The 17,790-nt window shown below is 38.8% G+C and overlaps 1 protein-coding gene across 1 annotated transcript in view; it reads right to left on the bottom strand.

Annotated features, from left to right (window-relative positions):
• itga5 (integrin, alpha 5 (fibronectin receptor, alpha polypeptide)) overlaps nucleotides 1-17,790 on the bottom strand; it is a 70,416-nt gene that overhangs the window by 13,285 nt on the left and 39,341 nt on the right. The window contains exons 16-23 of the mRNA XM_017486560.3: nucleotides 13,791-13,846; nucleotides 12,666-12,817; nucleotides 12,340-12,477; nucleotides 9,117-9,184; nucleotides 7,392-7,539; nucleotides 6,643-6,735; nucleotides 241-320; nucleotides 19-99 (exon numbers count right to left, since the gene is read on the bottom strand). Coding sequence (XP_017342049.1) covers nucleotides 19-99; nucleotides 241-320; nucleotides 6,643-6,735; nucleotides 7,392-7,539; nucleotides 9,117-9,184; nucleotides 12,340-12,477; nucleotides 12,666-12,817; nucleotides 13,791-13,846 — 816 coding nt within the window. The remainder of the gene's footprint in view (nucleotides 1-18; nucleotides 100-240; nucleotides 321-6,642; nucleotides 6,736-7,391; nucleotides 7,540-9,116; nucleotides 9,185-12,339; nucleotides 12,478-12,665; nucleotides 12,818-13,790; nucleotides 13,847-17,790) is intronic.

Raw genomic sequence — 17,790 nt, 5'->3', positions numbered from 1 at the left:
CACCATTTCTGAACTCACCCCTGTAAAATAACATCAGCCTTGACCACTACCTCCAGCCTGTAGGGGACAACCTCACTCTGAGAGTTATTCTCATTTTTACTGCAAAAAGAGAGAACAAGAGGGGGGAAAGGAGAGTATTTACATGCCTCTACATAGGTCATTCAGCATAGGTTTACAACATGTTTGCAATAAAAACATTAAAAGGTGTGTGTGTGTGTGTGTGTCTGTCTTCTTGCATACCTGCGAATCTGCAGGTCAAATTGTACCACCTTCTGTGAATCCCGCAGCCGAGGAACTGTGAAACGCAGACCTGCCCACAGCTACATGGAAAAGATTATGTTTAATGCGGACATTTTTCTACTCCTCTAACGGAATTAAAACAGCTGCACAGCCTGATGTAAGTATCTTTGCAATGTCTCCTTACTTCATCCTATAATCCAAATGAAAAATTCAGGTCACCGTAATAAATCACTATATTCTATAAGAATCTGAAATTATTTTTCACCATTTCACTGCTTTTTGTAAAGACACCGTACACCTTGCCATCTACAGACTCTTCACACTTAAAGTTTTATATATGCAATGCCCTCCACTAATATTGGCACCCTTGGTAAATATGAGCAAAGAAGCCTGTGAAAAATTGTCTTTATTGTTTAACCTTTTGATCTTTTGTTTAAAAAAATTCACAAAAATACTCTGCTCTCATGGAGAGCAAATCTTTGTTAAATATAGGTGTGTAACAATTATTGGCACCCCTATGAATTCATATGAGAAAAATATATTTGAAGTATATTCCCATTGATATTTACATTTTATTTTAGTACACCCGAGTGTCTAGGAACAGGAAATTGTTCAACCATGACTTCCTGTTTCACAGGGGTATAAATATGAGGTAACACATAGGCCAAATTCCCTTAGTTATTCACAACAATGGGTTAGACCAAGGAATATAGCTGTGGTGTGCAGCAAAAGGTTGTTGAGCTTCACAAAATGAGAAATGGCTATAAGAAAATAGCACAAGCATTGAAAATGTCCATTTCCACCATCAGGGCAATAACTAAGAAGTTCCAGTCAACTGGATATGTTATGAAATCAACCTGGAATTGGAAGTGTGTCTGTATCGTCTCAACACACTGTACGAGTGGCCAAAAAATCTCCAAGGATCACAGCTGGAGAATAGCAGAAGATAGTTGTGTCTTGGGGTCAGAAAGTCTCCAAAACTACAATCCGAAGTCACCTACATCACCTCAAGTTGTTCCTCTACTCTCATCCAAAAACAAACTCAAGCGTCTTCAGTTTTCCAGACACTACTGGAACTTCAAATGGGATCGGGTTCTATGGTCAGATGAAACCAAAATAGAGCTTTTTGCTAATAAACACCAGAGGTGGTTTTGGAGCACACAGAGAGGTAGCCGTATGGAAAAAGTCCCTCATGTCCACGGTTAAATATGGAGGTGGATCTTTAATGTTTTGGGGCTGTTTTTCTGCCAGAGGACCTGGACATTTTGTTAGGATACATGGCATCATGGACTCCATCAAATATCAACAGATATTAAATTAAAACCTGACTGCCTCTGCCAGAAAGCTTCAAATGGGCCGTGGTTGGATCTTCAAGCAGGACGATGATCGAAAACATACATCAAAATCAACACAAAAATGGTTTACTGACCACAAAATCAAGGTCCTGCCATGACCATCCCAGTCCCCTGACCTGAACCCCATAGAAAACCTGTGGGGTGAACTGAAGAGGAGAGTCCAGCAGTGTGGACCTCGAAATGTGAAGGATCTGGAGAGATTCTGTATGGAGGAACTGTCTCAGATCCTGCACCATGTATTCTCCAACCTCATCAGGCGTTATAGGAGAAGACTCAGAGCTGTTATCTTGGCAAAGTGAGGTAGCACAAAGTGTTGACTAAAAGGGTGCCAATTATTGTTACACACAAAAGATTTTTTTTTGGAGAATAAACCGGTTGATAAACCGGTGTTTTGTTGGCAGGTGTTTGGTATATTTGTATTAACAAAAAAAAAACATTTAACAACTGAGACAAAAACTGAACAATTTTAATTGAGACAGACATTTAAACGGAATGAGTCCCTGAACGGGGGGGTGTCAATATTAAAAGTAACAGTCAGTATCTGGTGGCCTACAGTGCATCTCATCCTCATGGACTAGATGGTCAGTTCTTGCTGTGAGATGTTACACAACTCTTCCACCAAGGCATTTGCAAGTTCTCGAACACATCTCAGGAGGACACACGATTACATGTAATTTTCCACTGCAAGGACGATCAGTCCTTCCTGTCTCTCTGTAGCACTGCCTCAGGTGTCTTACATTACAGACATTGCAGCTTATTGCTCTGAACACATCTGCAGTCCTCATGCCTCCGTGCAGCAGGCTTATGGTATGTTCACGCAGGTGAGCAGGAACCCAGGCATCTTTCTGTGTGTAAAGTCTTAGGCACCATATTTTTTTCAGCACAAACGTATTAGTTACAACTTTTTTTATTTTATGACTTCTACATTATCGACTCAGTACAAAAATGTTTTAGATTTCTCAACATTAGTTTTCCAGCCCAAAATGAAATGTTACAGAAAAATGTTTGTATGTCAGTAAAGAAAGCCGCATATTAGGTATGAGACTACTTTTCAGAAAAAAACATAATGAACGTTGCTGGGTTTTGCTGCAAAAATAAGAAAAAAAGTGTGCGACAGTCAAAGTCTCCAATCTGTGTCTGGTACTGAAAGATGCTCAGTAAAACCTACAGCTCATTTCCTTATAAAACTGCACACATTGTACCGGAGATGACTTTTTTTTTTTTAAGCAAAGGATTGTCACAACAAATATTTACTTTTAATTTATTACTGTTTACTGCTTTTTATAGTATTTTTTAAATATAGAGACATTTAATTTAATTATTTTTGAAGGTTTGTTTTCTTTACAAGTGCCCAAGACTTTTGCACAGTACTGTATAGATAAAATCCTATGAATCTTGCGAATGGGTTCTCCCTTCAGTCTCCTCTGTAGGAGGTGAAATGTATGGTCAATTGGGTTGAGGTCTGGTAATTGACTTGGCCAGTCCAAAACCTTTACCCTGATAAAGTCCTTTGTTGAGTTGGCTGTGTGTTTTGGATCATTGCCTTACTGAATTCCTCCCAATTAGTTTGGAAGCATTTCTCTGTAAATTGGCAGAAAAAAATGTTCCTGTAAACTTCTGAATTCATTCTGCTGCTACCATCATAAGTTACATAATTCAATAAAAATTAGTGACCCTGTTCCAGCCCTGCAAGCCCAAACCATGACACTACCTCCACTATGTTTCGCTTTTATGTTTTGGATCATAAGCAGATTAATTCTTTCTCCACACTTTGGCCTTTCCAACACTTTGGTAGAGGTTAATCTTGGTTCCAGATCTTTTGCGGCTCATCTCTCTTTTTCTTTGCGAATTCCAATCTGACTTTCCGGTTCTTACTGCTGATGAATGGTTTGCTTCTTGTGGTATGGCCTCTATATTTCTGCTCTCAAAGTCTTCTTCAAATGGTGGATTGTGAGACCTTCACCCTGCCCTGTGAATGTTGTTGGTGATGTCACTGACTGTTTTTGTGTATTTCTTCACAACTCTCTCAAATGTTTGTCATCAGCTACTGCTGTTTTCCTTGGGCGACCTATTCGGTGTCTGTTGCCCAGTACACTGGTGGTTTCTTTCCTTTTCAGAACATTCCAAATTGTTGTATTGGCTATGCCCAATGTTTTGCAATGCCTCAGATTTTCCATCTTTTCTCAGGTTCAAAATAGCTTGCTCTTCTGCCACAGACTGCTATCTGATCTTCATGTTAGCTTATCCTTTTTAACAACAAATGCAGTCTTCAAAGGTGAAACTGAGGGCTAAAACCAAGAGTAGATGTTCAGAGCTATTTATTGTTTAAACAATTAATCTAAACAGGACACAGCTGGGTAACAAGAAACACCTGTCAGTCACATGTTCCAATATTTTTGCTTGCCTACAAATTGAGTGGTCTGATTCGAAACCCTCTTCTTACATTCATCTTTAGATCTCAATCCCAAATGTCTTCAGTCCACAGCAAAAACGAATGAACTGGCCTTGCTGTTCCAATAGTTTCAGAGGGGACTGTAGATTCATACATTGCTTGTCCCCACTGTGTACTGTTCTCCTTTCAAGTGGTTGAGGGTGTGTGCGTGCATGCGTGTGTGAGCACGTTCGTGCGTGTGCACACAGGCTTGGGGAGTAACGGAATACATGTAACGGCGTTACGTAATAAGGATACAAAAAACGTAACCATACAGATGCAATCAAAATTATTCAACCCCCCGTGCAAATCAGGTTTATTGTCAAAATTTACAGACTTTCAGCTGTTTGCAATGAACAAATCAAACAAAAGCAATTCAAAAAGTTCAACACAAGGAATGCTTCAAGTGATTTCCCAAAAGTCAACTGAAAATGCAACTTATAATGATTTCTTCAGTAATTTCTCCAAAATTATTCACCCCATGAACAGAATCCCTCACAACAGCGCAAATATGCAAAACAGGTGTTGTCTCAAGCACACCTGATACTAAACTAATCAAGCTTCATTAGTTGCACCAGGTGTGCTTTACCTGGAACACATGAGATACCTGAACCGGCTAGGGACAGAAATGTATAAAATACCTGGACGGGGCAGAAAAAGGAAGCTATCAACGGCCGCAACCATATTTCTGAGAAGTCAGGTTGTGAAAAACCCTCGAGTGACTGTAAAAGACCTGCAGCGAGACTTGGTGCAATAGGCACTGAGGTTTCAGTGAGCACAGTAAGGCACGTACTAAACACTGAAGGTTTCCGTGCCAGAACTCCAAGACGTTCACCACTACTGACCCAAATGCACAAGAAAAGTCTCTCAAAATCATATAAATAAGCCACAGAAGTTTTGGGATTCTGTTCTGTGGAGCGATGAGACAAAACAGAACTTTTCAACACGATGGATCAGCGGTATGTATGGAGGAAGAAGAATGAAGAAATAACACTGTCCACAGGTGGTGGCTTGGTGATGATCTGGGGCTGCTTTGCATCCTCTGGCACTGGAAACCTGCAGCGTGTGGAAGGCGAGATGGATTCACTGAAGTATCAGGAAATCCTAGAAGAAAACATCACGCCGTCTGTGAGGAAGCTGAAGCTCGGGCGTCATTGGACCTTCCAACAGGACAATGATCCCAAGCATACCTCAAATTCCACCAAGGTTTGGTTATAGAAGTAGTCCTGGAAGATTCTACAGGTTACCTGACTTGAACCCCATAGAAAATCTCTGGTGGGATTTGAAGGCGGCGGTTGCAGCACGCAAACCCAAGGACATTACTGAACTGGAGGCCATTGCTCTTGAGGAACGGGATAAGATTCCTCAGGAACACTGCCAGAAGATATGCATCTCATTTGCAGCAGGTCATAACAGTAAAAAGGTGCTGTACTAAGTACTAAAGATGCTTTCAGTTGAATTTGGGGAAACCACTTGAAGCATTCATTGTATTTCATTGTGTTTGATCTGTTCATTGTAAATAGCTGAAAGTCAGTAAATTTTGACAGTAAACCTGATTTGCAATGGGGGTAGTATAATTTTGATTACAAGTGCAATCAGTTACAGTTACCTCAAAAAACAAAGTAATCACCTTACAGGTACATGTTGTTATATAAAAAAAAAAAAAAAAAAAAAAAAAAAAAAAGGGAATACTATTAGGAAATACAGAAAAGAAACTAATATTTTGACGTAACACAATATAGACAGCTGCTTGATTATAGTTCTGGTTCTCTCTTGCCAGTCATAACTCACATGAACAACCTCCTGGTGCATACGCAAATAAATTGTTCTCAAAGTTAATTTGGTAAAAAATTAACACAAATTGTTCTCTGAAATGCTTTTGTTAGCATACATCCTCTTCCCCTCTTTTCCTTTGACCTTCTAAATTTGAGAAAATATCCGTGATTTGGCTTTAGTTTCATTATGAGGTGCTTATGGTCTAATATTGCAATGTATGCACATGTTGGCATTGCTTTAACCCCTTTCTGTAATTCCCCCCTTCTTGCATACCATTTGGTCAGTTATAAAAGGTTTGCAGCAACTAGTAGCAATTAGCCTACTCTCAGCAAAAGAGTGAACGTGAAGCGCTGTTGTGAACGGCATCAAACAGTTGCTTGACATTAGTAGCAAATGACTGTTGTCCTGAGTCTAAACAATGCACATGGACATATAACAACATTTTCAATTTCATGTTGTCATCACATTGCTTCGCATTACATGGCCATTCAAATGTGTAAATGATGGCACAAGGTACACTTGTGCCATGTAATATTTTATTTTATGGACATTCAAAAGAATGTAGGGAAAAATTAAAACGTGTACAGAGTGAAACCAATTTTTATTTATATTATATATATATATAAATAATAATTTTATTATTTATTATTATTTTTATTATTATTAAATTGTGACACTTTGATTACATTACTGCTTAATTTTTTTTTTTTTTTTTTTTTTTTTTTTTTGTAACTGTAACGGAATACATTTTAAAGTAATCCTCCCAACCCTGTCTCTGTATGTGTGTGTATGCCTGTGTGTGTGTGTGTAGCTTATACAATCTGTGACTGTAAAACTTACATTGGTGCCAGACTTCATGGGATTTCCAAGGTCACAGATGAGGTACCGTGTCTTGTTCTCTGTCTCGTAGCTGCACGTCAGCTGAGTTAGACTCTAGACAAGGACAAGTAACAACTAGTGAGAAACCGTGACTAACTGTGAAGTGTCATCTTCCCTGCAAACATTACACTTTTTCCTAAATATTTTGCAAATTGTTAGACTTTGGTAAATTAAACAGAGTCAGTACTGCAATTAATACACTATATGGCTAAAAGAGCCATAGCATTAGAGCATTAATGAGGTCAGACATTGATGTTGGTCGAGGAGGCCAGGGTCCAGGTCCTCCCAAAGGTGATCACTTGGGTTGAGTTCAGGACTCTGTGCAGGCCACATGAGTTCTTCCACTCGAACCTTGGCAAGCCATGTCTTCAGGGAGCTTCCTTTGTGCACAGGGGTGCTGTCATGCAGGAATAGGTTTGGGCTAGGCCACTAAGTTCCAGGGAAGGGAAACTATAATGATACAGCATACAAAGACATCCTATACAATTTTATGCTTCAAAGTTTGTGGCAACAGTTTGGGGAAGGTCCACATATGGGTGTACATGTCAGGTGTGCAAAAACCTTTGGCCATATAATGTATCACAGCGTTCACCCTTCTATATCTACAAATAATTCATGTGTCACACATACTCAAAACATAGTAGAAGTAAGCCAAGCACACATGCACGCCCACATGGCTGCCCGCCCGCACGCTCACGTCCATAAGTTACCTCATTATTGCGGGCAATTCCACTGTAGTCCGCCTCCGAAGGAAGCACGACGTAGAGCTCGGCTTCATAGGCGCCACCTCCATCATTCCGTGCATTGAAAGTCAGGGTTAGTGCATTATCATCCCCCATGTACACTTCTTTCCTGTCACTATAGAAAGACAAAAAATGCACACACAAAAAAAAAAAAACATTACAGTACTACCCATGTCAAAAAGAAAAACGTAAAGGTGACCTGTTGACTTGGTTGGTATGCAACTGTCAGCAAAACACAGGATGCTGCATATTAATTACAAATTAAGATGATCACAATGATGGTCTAAGGTTGAGCCAGACGGTAGCTAATGCTTCTAGAATGCTATGTCCTGAATTCTTGTCAAAAAGATTCCCAGCTGAGTCGCAAACTTCAAGGATGTCCTGCTTCCACAAGGGAAAAATATTTTCCTATGTAGCAATAAAGCCATACAAGCATCAGAACACAGGCTGTGGTTGTAACACACCACCTCCTCATTCCCCCCCCCAAGTCCCCTCCTCCTGTCACTGCCCATTCCCCTGCTTTTTCTCCACAGCACCAAACACAACTGAGAAATTCCATACAAGGGCCACACAGATGCTTTCAATTACTGCTTGTCCTTGTAAAGCTGGAGCAAAATTCAAACTTAAGTGCCTTACATGTGAGGGACTGTAAGTGTTGAGAGCTCCAATAACCAGGTTCAAAATATCACCTTTAAGACTATACATGGCAGCTCAGTGTCATGCTTTAGGGCAACTGATTTAACAGTGGCAGTTATTATAAATTTCCATATATCATAGTGTCCTATTGTGCGAATGTGGCCTTTGTAAGATAATGACAGGAAATAACTCGCAAACAGACACCTGGAAACAGTTTCATATGAAATGAGTAAATAAAGCTTGGCTGAATATCCTAAACCTGGTGCTGAGAGCCAGCACTGTTGTAGGTTAAGTAGCTTGGCAAAGATTATAGACATGGCAAAAAAATCGGCTTTGTTCTTGAAAGGAACCCCACTACACACATTGTCTCCTGTTCCAAAATTAAAATAATCTTGAGTTGATCCACTCATAGCTCAATTTCTCTGCTTTAGGAAGGTCACCTGTACAAATTTAAGCAATATCATACGACAAATCCATGCCTTATCATAGCATTAGCTGTTCAGGAATAGCAATCAAACAAATAATAATCATCACAAACTCCAAGTAAATTAAACAACTTGTTTACATAAAAGTAAATATTATAAAGAATAAAGCCACATATCTACAAAATCAAAATAGAACTGAAAGTATAGAAGCAGAGGGAGACAAAACTAGCTCTGCATTTTCCAGACCCAACTTTTTTTTTTTCTTTTTCACAAGCTACTGGCAGCCAATCCCGGAATGTGACGCACAGCTCGCCTTCCTGTTTTCACAATGAACGCGCGCGCACACACACACACACACACACACACACACACACACACACACACACACACACACACACACGCACGCATGTTTGTGTTTAACCATTAACAATTAACCAATTCTCTGAAATTCATCAAATGTACTTACAAACAAAATGTTTATTTTCTCATTTGCAGGCTTAATAAGGTATTGTTTTCCAGATACTGCTAACAGTTGTTTACCAACTACATAAATACAAGGTCTGAATCATGCAGTGGATCAAGTATTCAACAGTGCATGCAGAATGTGTGCTTCCTTTGCTAAATGACCTACCCATTTACAGAAAGTTTCAGGTCTGGGACACAGACGTTGTCTTCTCCGCAGTCCAGTAAAATTTGGGCCTGGAAAATCAAAATGACAAAAAGTGTAAATAACAAAATAAAAATTATAATTCTGATGCAGTACTGCCTCTGGAGGAAAATGTCTTTAAAGCAGATATGACAGGAGAATTTAAATTACCTTTAAACTGGTAATAAACTTTTTGTCCTGAGCTAAAGAAAGCTACAGCACTCTAGCATAATAAGGTGTGAATGTTCAAATCAAAACATTATAACTGTTCTGTTATAATATCAATGACAGTCTTATGCATTCTTAATACCTAAACACAACAAATCACACAGAGAAAGATGAAGAATATATTATATATATATGACAAATTATGACAAATTAAAGAGATAAAAGGTCTGAAGTTGATTCCAAGTGTTGAATTTGTATTCGGTAGTCTTCATGAGAACTCTCAATATACTGTCAAAAGAAGCATCAATGTAAGTGAAGGAGGCCATCATTAGGCTGAAAAAACAAAACAGACAAACTTTAGTAGTGGCCAAATCAACAATTTGGTATATTCTTAAAAAGAAGGAATGCACTAGGGAGCTCAGCAACACCAAAAGGCCTGGAATATCAAGATGCTGAAGAAAAACCTCTTTGCAACTTCAAGCCAAGTCAAGAACACGCTGGAAGAGGTATGCAATCTACAATCAACAAGACGCCTACATGAATGTAAATACAGACAGTTTACCTCAAGATTCAAACCACCAGATAGGCAGATAAGAACAGATAGGCCAGAGTAGACTTTTCTTTAAAAACTTATATATATATATATATATATATATATATATATATATATATATATATATATATATATATATATATATATATATATATATATATATATATGTTTTTTTTGTTTTTTTAAGAAAAGTCTACTCTGGCCTATCATTGACTGCAAAGCATATGCATCCAATTATTAAAAATAATTGTAATATTTATGATTGTTAGTTTGTCCGATTACTTTTGAGCCTAGGAAATGGTGGGCTTTTTTTTTTTTTTTTTAAAACAAACAGCTATAATCCCTAAATGGTTAATATTTTTGTTAAGCCCTTTGAATTAAAGTTGAAAGACTAAATTCAATCACATCTTGATCGCTTTAAATCCCTTGTAGTTGTGTACAAAGGCAAAATTATGAAAATTGTGTCACTGTCCAAATACTTATGGACCTGATGTGCATTACCGCATATAAAGGACACATGTATTCCTGCCTAGTGTGTGATTTAAGAGGCAAGCACCTGCAGGACCATACAGAGAATCACCATCATACAAGCAACACAAAACACATCAGAGCCTGCTGCTATAAAAAGCACCACGGACACACACACACACAAACATGCCTTATTCATATGCATTCATATGCAGTCGATACCTTTTGTATCGACTCTACGTGTGTAAAGAGAGAGAGAGCCCTATGATAGCTAATTGCTTCAGCATGATGCTGCAAGTCCTGCATGTATGTGGATGACGATATGGATAAGAAATAGAAGAGGGAGATTAGAAAGAGTGCAGCACCCTCCCTGTAATCAGACCTCACTGAGCTCTAATTAAAGCCATGGAGGGAGGCTGCTTGCTGCACAACTCAAAGCTGTATGCTGGCCTGAGCTCAACCTTTCAAGGAAGGGGAAAAGGAAAATGTTACAACATTAATCTAGCCACTAAACAATGACTGCAATAACATGCAACCAAATAAAAGGCAAACAAACATTATAAAAAATATAATCAACAAAAAGCTGATCAACATTCAATGGGAACAAATTAACCAATAAGCAACACTACTGTTGGGTGTAAATGATAGTCCTACAGCCCAAAACAAACAAACAAAAACCTTGCATAAGTTTTACAATGTACAGCAAATGGCACAATTAAAGCAAGCTTTTGGTTCTCCTGTTTCAGCTATTTCAACTATGTACAAGTAATAAGATGGAAATAGAGAGACTCACACATTAAGCAGGAGCGAATGCAAAGGTCACAGCTTATACTGAGAAGAAAAAGAAAACAACTCTCTGCTATAATATTTTCAATATATTCACACAAGGGATAACCAGGAACATGGGATGAATAATTTACTAGGACTCAAACTGATTTTCTAAACAAACAAAGCAAATAAGATTTTGAGCCATCGTGTGACTGTAGTAGAGGAATACTTCATGGGCTCTGGGGATTGCCCGTGTAGAGAGCAGAGTTTCATGAATTCATTACTCCACTATGGTCCATGTGGAGCAAATTATCAGGAAGAGAAAGTTTTGAGACACACTAACACTCTCACTCTTAAAGAATGGACTTAAATACATAGCTACACCTGCACACAGGTCCCACTAAAGTCACTGTAGTCCTGTTAACATTGCCTTCATTCTCTTTCTATTTATTTAACACTAAATTCACATATGGAACGCAACAACTTGTAAAAGAAGGTTTATGATCTTACTGGGAATAGATACTGGGAATATAATTTCCAGTTCAATGCCAAGTACAGAATGCACACAACACATTTCACTTTTAATGAAAGCCAGTTTCAGCAAGGAAGAAAAGCAAGAAAGGAAATTTGCTCTTGAAACTGTAAGTATGTTTCTCTGACTGGTGTCCAAGTGGTGTACAAGACAGCTGAAAGCTTGGGCTTACAGTGGTATAGTTCTGACTAGGGACAAATACAAAATCCAACCAGATGCCAAATGGGCTACGATATCCACACCCAAAAACCTATGACTAACGGACCAGTCCACATCATTCCCGTGAACTACTCCTGCTGGGATAACGAAAATCTCTCCCTGGTGAATATGCATTACATTTTCTTTCCAGATTCTTTGGAGCACTTCCCAGATGTATGTTTTGAAAATTTGGACGATAGGAAAAATGGAGTAAAAGAGGGAAAAGGGGAGAACTGGGCAGACCCAAAAGCAAGATCTGCCCACTCATTCAGAATAGACCCATATTTAAAGAAGAGGAGCAGTGATATGAAAAACTGCAGCAATAGTACTAGATTATTTGGTTAGGAACACTTCTATAAACATAAGAGAATTGCTTTTCGCCTTCAGTAGCACCATCACACTTTCTTTGACACCAATATCTTTAAAATTATCTATACAATACAAAATTAATGGTATAACCATTTCAAACAAATGCAAAAACCCCTTCTTCAAACATACAATGTTTGAATTAATGTTTATACCTTCTGCTCAATTAGCTCAGTCGTCTGGTAATTCAGGATCGGCCAGAGGCCGTGTCTGTCTGCAGGAGCCTGTGCATCCAGACTGAAGTTGAGAGCGATAAAGATGGAGGAGAGCTTATCCCGAAATTCCTTTTCATCCTGAGCCCAATCAGAGGAAAACAAACAGGTGTAGATATAATCTCAAAAATGAGAACCAATCTAAGAAAGATAATGACTGCATTTCTTAAACTTAGCCAGATTATATATGATGAGCTAGTGGCTTTACTTCACTTTATCTGAATTTTGTTTTGTTTTTTTTACAGAATTCTGTTGATATATTTACTCACCCTCAGGTAGATTTTCGTCTCGTGGCAGACCTTGGCTTCATTTGGCACCTTTAGTTTCCTCTGCAGGCTGGCCTGCTGGGTGTCCAAAAACAAAGCCCTATGAACAGCTCCCTTCTGCTTCAGCTGGTCCAGCTGCACTTCTACATTAAACACTACAACACACACACACACACAATGATGCTTCACAGTAAAACATTAATCATGGTCATTTTGAAAAAGTGTTTCTATCCAAAAATGCAGAGAGACAAAGTCTCACCAACACTTCCAGTGCTTTCAGTAGTTTTAAAGTCATATCATACACTTGTACTGAAGCGCAATGGTATGCGAGACATTTCTACACATGATATTGACATTTTCTTGTCTATTACAAGTGGAAGTGAAGTACAGATTAATGACATTTAAAGGCAGGAGTGGACAGACAAAAAAACAATTGGAAATTGACATTGACTTTTTCAAAACTAATTTTCCATTTGTTGTGCCTACTTAAACGTAATGAGCTTCATGGTGATGGGACACTACACTACACATGGCCGAGAAGCAATCTGTTTGATGGTAGAATGATTTATGTATTGTATTTACTAGATGGATGAAAAATGCAGTTATATAGAAATACTGATGAAGCTGGGCAAAATAAAATAGAGTACAACGCCGTCTTATAACTCTCCTGCTTAGTACATGCACTAAACTCACGATGAAACATATCAAAAGAAAATAAAGAGGCTAGCCAGACTGAATAACCTTTCACTAGGATCATCAGGACAGAACACCGTATCTCGTAGGCAAAACGTTGGACATCTTACGGACTATCTGTTACGTGTGCAAACATGATGTCTTACATGATCCTACCCTATCCTTACATTGTCCACCCGTGAAATATCATGTAGGACCAAATATAAAATCATGTAATGAAAACTATGAAACAGGGTTAAGCAATAATATAAGCAGGTAATCAGGACACATTAAGTGAGGATGCAACGTGGCTGTCAGTTGCCCTCAAGTGTGATGTGGAAAAATAAAGGGAAAAATCCCTTCAAAGTGCTAACTAGAGAGATTTTATATATAGCTACTTTTGCAAAGCACTGCTACATGTGAATAATAGGATGCAGATGTGGTCTGCTGGCTCACCTAGATTTTCTGGAAGGTGCTTCCCATTGGCTGAAAGGCAGAAGCTCAAGTTGACACTGCAGGAAGAAAAGCAGATGAAGACATGAGAGCCATGTAGATGGCAACACATCCTTACATTTATGTGCACTAATCAAGTCACATTGTGTAATGTGTTGCCCATTTACTTTCTCATCGTACAGAGACTGTTCTTAAGGTTTTAATGTTTCATAAATCAACATCTGGCAAAGAGAACACTGCTGCTGAGTGATTAAGTAGGAGTGGGCCAAGACAATTCTCTTCTAGAAAAACATCTCTTTCTTCAGTGAATAATTCCAGAAGGCCAAGAGACAAGAGAGTCTCTTGACCAAGAGAGTATTTTAGCATGATATTATAAGGATATTATAAGGTAACTTCCACATCAACTTTGGCATGAATGTGTTTAAAAAAGGTAATAATACAAAAACAGAGAAAAGGGAATTATAAAGAAGTCTGAAGAACTGAACATAGCAGAGAAAAAAGTGAGGCCAAAAAGGACAAATCCATAAACGAGAGCTAAAACTTGAGAGAACAGTAAGAAATGCCCAGCAAAGTCCAGACCTCTCCTGACCTGGGCTGTAATAAATAGGAGTGCATTCCCATGTGTACTCCTAAGCATGTTTGCGCTTTGCATCACGTGTGTACGTATGTGCGCTCTTACACGCATATGCAGCTTGGCGTGCCCTGATGTTTTCCAGCTGTGTTCCACCACTAAACAATATTTCATTCAAAGTCACTGTCAGTTCTCCTCTCTCTCTCTCTCTCTCTCTCTCTCTTTCAGTTCCCCACTCCTCCCCCACCACAGCCTCACCATTACCAGGCAACAAGCTGTAATCAAGACATGTGTATACACACTTTTTCCTGTATGAATCAGACAAGTGGAAGGGCAGAAACCTGAGCACAGACACAACTTTGTACCCCAGAGCAGTTTCCTCTCCTTCAGCTGATGAAGGAAATTCAGGATGCACATTTCTAAATACTGACACAGGAAATGGAAAAAGGGGGGTTGTTGCATTTCGACACCATCCTGCTCGTCATCTGCCTCGTGAGGCATTGCTTTAAGTCAAACCTATGCCGAATGCTAATGGTGTCAGCTTAACAATCCTGCTTCCATGATTCCACAACGTGTCCACCCTCACTTACAAAGGCAGATTGTTCCTCTAAATGCCTTTAAATACACCACCTTCATGGTTCTCCACAGTAACATTATTGTTCTTTGGCCTGGTTTAATACTGATACTGTGTCAGGTTTAGTTTCTAGACATACATACCAGAATATATACATTTTTTGAAAACTTTAAATTTACATAAGTTATGTGTGGCACAATGAGAAACCTTTGTTTTCAATATGGAGAAAAGAAAAAAAAAAAAAACGGCCTATAACAAATCTGTTAAAATGTCTGTGATTCATACAAAACAGAAACACATTTTCATTCAGGAAAGCCTGTAGTTCTTCACGTGTATATATCTATATCTACAGTAATGGGGAAAAAGAAAGTACACCCTCCTTCAATCTTCTATGTTTTATTTATCAGGGCCCAAGTAACAATTGGGGGGGGTCCTCACCAACATCTACGAACAAACCAAACAACTAACCTCAGGTGACAATAAAAACACAACATGGGGATTTCCCCTACCATAGAAAGGCTTAGGTGCAGAGCGTGTTTTTGCGGAGCACCTTAAGGCAAATGAATGTAAAAAGGCATGTATGTGACATATGAGAATGAATAAAATAAAAATAAAAGCATAGAAGACTGAAAGAGATGCTCAGTACCACCAGAAAGCAGTCACTCCCCCAGTATTTCTCTTTTTGCTGTACTGCAAAAGTTAAGTATATTAGAATGGGATTTTTCCTGCTCTTTTTGAAGCGACTCTCTACAAAAAATTAAATTAAACTATGTACTTAAGTGTCCTCAATTATTTTTTGAAATCTAAAAGCTGCTTAATTGATATGTCTACTCTTGGTTTGAACCCTAGGTTTCACCTGTGAAGACTGCATTTGTTGTTAAAAGGATAAACCAACATGAAGAACAGAGAGCCGTCTATGGGAGAAAAACAAGTCATTTTGAAGTTGAGAAAAGAGGGAAAAAATTATCTGAGCCATTGCACAAGACTGACTAAAGAAAAAACATAAATAACAGTCAGTGACATCAACAACCTCCTCAGGGCAGGGATGAAGGTATCACAAGCCACCATTCGAAGAAGACTTCAAGAGCAGAAATATAGAGGCCATACCACACGATGCAAACTACTCATCAGCAGTAAGAACTGGAAGGTGAGAGTGGAATTTGCAAAGAAATAGAGAGATGAGACACAAAAGTTCTAGAATCAAGACTAACGTCTTCCAAAGTGATCAAATTTCTAAAGTGCAGAGAAAGAAAGGATCTGAACATGATCAAAAACATACAAGCACATCAGTCTAGCATGGAGGTAGTGTCATGGCTTGGGCTTGCATGGCTGCTCCTGAAATGGTCTCATTAATTTTTATCTGCTGATGTAACTCATGATCGTAACAGCAGGATGAATTCAGAACTCTACGGAAATATTTGGTCTGCCAATTTACAGAGAAATGCATCCAATCTAATTAAGAGAAACTTCTTTGTGCAGCAAGACAATGACCCAAGCACACTGCCACACAAAAAAGGACATCAGGGGAAAAAGGTAGACGGTTTAGACTGGCCAAGTCAATCACCAGACTCAATTGAGCATGCACTTCACCTCCTGAAGAGGAGACTGAAGGGACAAACCCCCCCCCCCCGCCCAAAACCAACAGCTGAAAGAAGCTGCAGTGAAGCCTGTAAACGCATCACAAAAGAAAAATGCAACAGTTTGCTGATGTCTGTGGGACACCGACTTGATGCAGGTATTGCAAGCAACAGATATTCAACCAAATATTAAGTGTTATTTAAGACTATCTGTTCCAATAATTTTGCTCACCTAACGACTGGGTGGTCTGCTACCAAAGGTGCCATGTGCCAAGTTGTTTAACACATCTAGATGTAAATATCAGGGAATGAAGGCTGAAATTCTGGTCTATCATCTCACAGTGTATAGAAAAAACAAAAGAATTGGCCTCACTGTTCCAATCCTTTTACCACATATACCAGTCATGTGAAAAAATAAGTACACCCCATGGAAATTTATTTATTTATTTTACATATTTGGACAAGCTAACAATTAATCCTCTTTGAAACAGTGCCTATTAATAAAGGTGACTATCAAATGACAAAATTTACATTTTGTAGTAATTTTCACAATTAAAAAAAAAAAAAGAAAAAAAAAAAAAAACAGATCAGTCACATGGAAAAAGTAAGTACACCCCTACATTTATCACACCTTTAAATCCATAAAATTAGAGTCAGGTGTTCAAGATTGGGTGCCAGTTATCAGAACCTGCTTAGGGGGTGCAGGTGGCACCGGTCTTATATATACCCCTCTCATATCTACTGTCTGGTTTTCCCTTTGGCATTGAGGTGTGTGGTGTCATCATGCCAAGATCTAAAGAGCTCCGTAAGGCCTTCAGAAAAAATAAAAAAAGTTGTGGATGTCTATGAGTCTGTCAAGGGATTTAAAAAGATCACCAAACTATTTGAAATACATCATTCCACTGTAAGGAAAATAATCTACAAATGGTGCAGATTTCAAATGACTGCCAATTTGTCCAGTGCTGGCCGTCCCAGCAAATACAGCCCAAGTGCAGACCGTCTGATGCAAAAAGAAGTCTCCAAGAACCCGAAAATTTAGACAGCATCTTGCAACTGTTTGTGTCAAAGTGCATGCTTCTACAATGAACAAAATGTGGACCTTTCAATAGGATAATGATCCTAAGCACAGTAGCAAGGAATACACCAAGGAATGGCTCAAAAAGAATAAATGGAGGGTTATGGATTGGCCTAGTCAAAGCCCGGATTGGAATCCCATTGAAATGTTGTGGGGGGGATTTGAAAAGGGCAGTACATGCAAGAAAACCCTCTTGCAACTGAAAG

The sequence above is a fragment of the Ictalurus punctatus genome, chromosome 15 (assembly GCF_001660625.3).
Source record: "Ictalurus punctatus breed USDA103 chromosome 15, Coco_2.0, whole genome shotgun sequence".
In the NCBI taxonomy this organism is placed as follows: domain Eukaryota; kingdom Metazoa; phylum Chordata; class Actinopteri; order Siluriformes; family Ictaluridae; genus Ictalurus; species Ictalurus punctatus.
Note: the sequence above shows the minus strand (reverse complement) of the source record. Positions and strands in the feature narration are given on the sequence as shown.